A 5,000-nucleotide genomic window follows, 5' to 3' on the forward strand; every position below is an offset into this window, starting at 1 on the left:
AGGACAAAAGTATTTTAGTAGAAAAGGAGGAAGCACTGCTCTTGAAAAATGAAGATGAAACAAATGAAGTGGAGAACAAAGATGAAATCGAAAAGGAAGAAAATTGTATTTTTTGTGGAGGTGAAATTATTGTAGCACATGATGATGAAACTCTAAACGATGAAGAAGATATTGTTACTGACGTAGCAGAAAGTTCTCTACTTATAGTGGATACAGAAACCCCAACTGGAATGGATGCAGCGGAATGCATGCCTGAAATGGAAAAAGAATATGCTCAGGGTGAGGATGTTATTGTAACTGATGGTTTTAAAGAAGTAAATACAAATGAGAAGGAAGGGGATATAACAGACTTGGACGAAAATGCCAGTGGCAATACAGCTGATGAATTAAAGGATACAAGTGTAACTGAGGGAGAAGCAGATACAAATACGACAAAAAATAATGAAGAGGTAACTTTAGATGAGCATGAAGCTAATATACACAGAGTTGAAGAAAAGTCTGATGTGGCTGAAAAAGTGTTAGGTATAGCCGAGACTGATGAAAAGGCAGATTTATCCTTGGCTGAGGAAGGAGTAGACTTAAGTGTGGTAGAAGTTGAACACGAAACATCTGTCGCTGAGGAAGAGGAAGACATAGTTGAAAATGAAAAAGAAGACATCGATGAAACCGTGGAGAAGGCAGAGTTCATCTTAGCTGAGGAAAAACCAGATATAAGTGTGGTTGAAGAAAAGGTATCTTTAGCTGAAGAGGGAGAAAATAAAGATAGGACGGAAGTTATTATGGCTGAGAAAGGAACAGATATAACTGTTACTGAGGAAAATGAAAATATTATTGTGTCTGATGGACTGGCAGATGTAAATGGGATCGAAGGAAGCCTAACTAAGACTGAGGAGGTAGAAGAAGTAACCGAAGATAAACCAAATTCATGTGCGCCAGAAGATCGAACAAATACAGCGGCGGAAGAATTAGATATCATTGTAGCTGAAGAAGAAGCACCTGTGGTCGAGGAAGATGCTGAAGTATCTATCTGTGAGGAGAAAGTCGATGAAGCTAAGGAGGAATTAAAAATTGATGACGAAGTAGAAGAAACTGAAATTATCACTGAAGAAGATATAACTGTGGCTGAAGCTGTGGTAAATTTTGCTGGGGATAAAGGAGAGGTTTCACAAGCAGAAGATGAAGCCGGAGTAACCATAATGGAGGAAGTGACAGAAGTTTCAGTGGCTGAGGGCTTGATACAAGGAACAGAAGAAACTCCAGTACCCGAGAAAGAGGCAGAGTTAACAATAGACGAGGAAGTAGCAAATGTTCTTTTGAGTGAGGGAGGAGAAGAAAGAGTAATTGAAGAAAATAATGGCAAAGATTCCGAAATAAATGAGGCCGAAGAAGAAGTGGGAGTTACTCTGACAGAACAGGAGGCAGAAGCTTCAGTGATGGAGAAAGGCACAGATGGAGTAGCAAATGTTTTTATGGCTGGGGAAAGGGAGGAAGAGGAAATAACTATGGCTGACGAAGTAACGGATGTTTTGATGAACGAGGAAAATGAAGAGGAAATAACTATGGCTGATGAAGTAACGGATGTTTTGATGAAAAAGGAAAATGAGGAGGAAATAAGTATGGCTGACGAAGTAACGGATCTTTTGGTGAAAAAGGAAAATGAAGAGGAAACAACTATGGCTGATGAAGTAACGGATGTTTTGATGAAAGAGGAACATGAGGAGATAACTATGGATGATGAAGTAACGGATCTTTTGATGAAAGGAGAAGAAGAGGAACAGGAAATAACTATGGCCAACGAAGTAGATGTTTTCATGGCAGCGGAAAACGAGGAAGAGGGAATAAGTCTGGCCGAGGAAATAACAGAGGCCACAGTAGACGAAGAAGAAAATAGCTTAACTGAGGCTGAGGAAGGTACAGATGCCATTGTGGCTGAAGAGGAGGCAGAAATTACTGTGACCGGAGAAAACCCTTCAATCGTAGTTGATGAAGAGGCAAATGAATTAGGAGAGCAATCTATCCCAATAGATGTGGAAGGCGACGATGCAACATTTTTTGAAGCCATCGGAGGAAATACTGAATGTAAAGAGAATGTAGAGGAGATAGAGCACAGTCACCCCTGTTTAGAGGGAGGTACTGAAGTCTTAACTACGGACGGTGCAGATCTTGGCGTAACAAAGGATATACACGATGTCGATGAAGAAACGGTGACTGAGGAAATGCCAGAATCTATTTATGAAGAAGAAATTGACAAAGACAATGATGATGATACATTTTGTCTTTCAGTGGATAGACAAATCACCAATATTAAGGAGCCGCAAAACGATGAACTGGATCCAGATAAAGATATCGATGAAAGTCACGATGAGAGTATCGGCGATCTATTAGAAAACGACCATGACCTGATTGACAGAGACGAAGCATCCATAGCATCCCACCATGACAGCGATGGGGGCGAGTCTCTGCTGATGAGTGATGCCACGCTGGACACAACGGAGCCAGAGACCAAGGCGGAGTATGAGGAGATCTTGGGCAGTGTTCTAGAAACGGAAATCAAGGCAGAGTATGAGGAGCTTATAGGCAGCGAGAAGGAAACCAGTGATAAAGACATGTATGAGGACATGATAGACAGAGTGGAAAGCAGCATAGAAGAGAAGGTATATGTGACCGATAAGAAGGTATCAAGAAATTTTAATTCATTTTTAATGAAGTCGGGCGCAAGCAACGACATGAATCACACTAAAATTATGGAAAGTAGTGATATACAGCATGCGCAAGCAGCTTGGGAGAATGATGGCGAACTCAATGAAGGAAGTTCTAGTGATCACACCATCACACTAGGAAATCATGATGACAATGATGGACTCTCTGACAAAGAGGATTCCGCAGGAGCCCATGATGGTGACGAACAGGAGAGGAGTGGCAGTAATTGGGCAGCAAGCGTCAGCCAAGCTGGTGAGCAGACTGAATGCGAGGTAGGGTCGCTGAATGTCGATAGACAGGCTGAAGCCTGTGTTGATGCCCCTTCGAGTGCTTCCTCTGATGCCTCTCCTCGGGAAAGGAGCGAAGGAGACCACGGGGAGGCTGTGGCTGCTGCCAACTCGCCCTCATCAGATTCAGGTGTTGTAGAGATGGCAGGGAAGACTGCACACTCGCCTTCAGATGCTTCTGTAGAGGAAGTGGTTGCTGAAGATCACAATCCTCGCGGCCGTGACGCTCAGGATTCTTCCCGTAGTGAAGAATCTGTTCGCAGTGCACCGCCCAATCGAAGGACTTCCAGTAAGCAGGCCAAGGATCGAGCCAACCGAATCACCAGTGGGCGCCGCCGCTCCTCTTCTGGCTGTGGTCGTGCTTCTCTGGATGGTGGTGACGTCACGACCCTGCACGGCTGGACAACATTCACAGCACCTGGAGATAATTCTGACAATGATAGCTCAAAGCCACGAAGACGTCACTGGGAAGCTCCTACGAGCGACAGTTTCCAGAATCTCCCACCACAAGTGGACAGCGATGGAGCCTCCCTGAGCAGACACCGAATGGTCCAAGAATACCTGGACAGTCTTCAGAACCACCAAATATCCAAGGACGGGTCACCTCGTTGCACAGTGGGAAGCGGTCCCCACTCAATCAACGATTTTCCGACAGACAACGTGAGTGAATTGGACACCTCAGACTCTGGGGACATGAGTTACTCAGAACGGCTGCTGCGTGTCCTTGAGAGCCGTAGATCCCGGCGTCATCGCCCTCGCTCTTCCAACATCGACGGGGAGGACACGCCTACTCGGTATCGACCCTCTGCCCTCAGTGCCCTGGACGTCTTTCTAACAACGTTGTCGCGGTACCGAGGGGGGCAGCAGTTTGAAGGCGACCCTCCTCGGGATCCGACCCCTCCACCTCTCCCTCAGGATAGTGAGGACAACGTGACGGTGCAAGTGAAAACTGGGCCGCGGCAGCACGATGTCCGCGTCAGCTCAAGACGCCAGGTGCGCCTCGTGGTCAACGTGGGAAACCCCACAAGAGCCTCCGACTCGGGCTGTGTGGCTGACTCGTCGCAATCGGAACGTGAGTCACCGATCATCCCTACTACTGGTTTAAAACTTGCTATTATCAGGTTTTAGGGAGAAATGTTAGGCTTTATTTGAATGTATGCGCGGTCAAAGGTACGCGCAGACCAATTGCCCTTAAATATCTTTATGGAAAGTTTTGTTGATTTGAATTTCCATCAATAACATAAGTATCGGTGTTCACTTTAATGTACTACAATCATGAGATAGAGTGCATTAACGTGAACGCATCAAGGCTAATGCTATAGATGTATGTTTAAATCAGCAGAACATTTAATGTATTTACGGGCAAGATGTCTGAGAATACCTTTAGACGCGTATGCCCTCGTTTACTGAAAAGTTAACTGCTTTCACAGGCAAAGTCAAGCGCACTGGGCCTGTGGGTGGAGGCTCACCTACAGGCCGCAGGCGCCCCACGAGAAATGTGAGCGAGACCCGAGCTCCTGGCCACGCCCGAGCCAATGCAGCATCTGACCCTGAGGTTGATCAGCTACTGTCTGACGTGAGAGAATACCTCAACAAAAAACTCAGCAGGTTTGAGCCTCATTTTATTATTTTAGCGCATTTGATGTTGCGTCCTCCTCTCTTATTTCTATCCTATATCAGGACACTAAGGTCGTTATGCTCATCAGTAGCAGTGCCCCCCCAGGAAAACCAATCAAGTGATGGGTTCTGTTTACTGAAATCACAAATTTCTTCATGCCTGACCTAAGTTAGACCTATATCTTCCTCCAGACAAAGCGGCGCAGAGGAGAGCGGGGACCAGGCGCCACCAGACGGTATCGTCGTGGAAGGCAATAACATTGAAAAGTGTTTCACGGAACGACCACCAGGGGGTGGACGGGCCAGACTTTATCCAAAACGTAAGCACATTTCTGCATGATTAATTTAAATGCAGTGTCTTTCAAATATGAATTATTGATCATAGGGTTACAATGT

At 45.5% G+C, this 5,000-nt stretch overlaps 2 protein-coding genes across 3 annotated transcripts in view; both read left to right on the forward strand.

Moving 5' to 3' along the window:
* LOC113817723 (alpha-amylase) overlaps nucleotides 1–5,000 on the forward strand; it is a 221,751-nt gene that overhangs the window by 105,450 nt on the left and 111,301 nt on the right. The window lies entirely within an intron of this gene.
* The window catches only part of LOC113825829 (microtubule-associated protein futsch), a 60,828-nt gene that overhangs the window by 55,160 nt on the left and 668 nt on the right, over nucleotides 1–5,000 (forward strand). The window contains exons 5-7 of the mRNA XM_070144252.1: nucleotides 1–4,059; nucleotides 4,418–4,595; nucleotides 4,797–4,924. The exon at nucleotides 1–4,059 is cut by the window's left edge and continues 3,095 nt beyond it. Coding sequence (XP_070000353.1) covers nucleotides 1–4,059; nucleotides 4,418–4,595; nucleotides 4,797–4,924 — 4,365 coding nt within the window. The remainder of the gene's footprint in view (nucleotides 4,060–4,417; nucleotides 4,596–4,796; nucleotides 4,925–5,000) is intronic.

The sequence above is a fragment of the Penaeus vannamei genome, chromosome 31, assembly GCF_042767895.1.
Source record: "Penaeus vannamei isolate JL-2024 chromosome 31, ASM4276789v1, whole genome shotgun sequence".
NCBI lineage: Eukaryota > Metazoa > Arthropoda > Malacostraca > Decapoda > Penaeidae > Penaeus > Penaeus vannamei.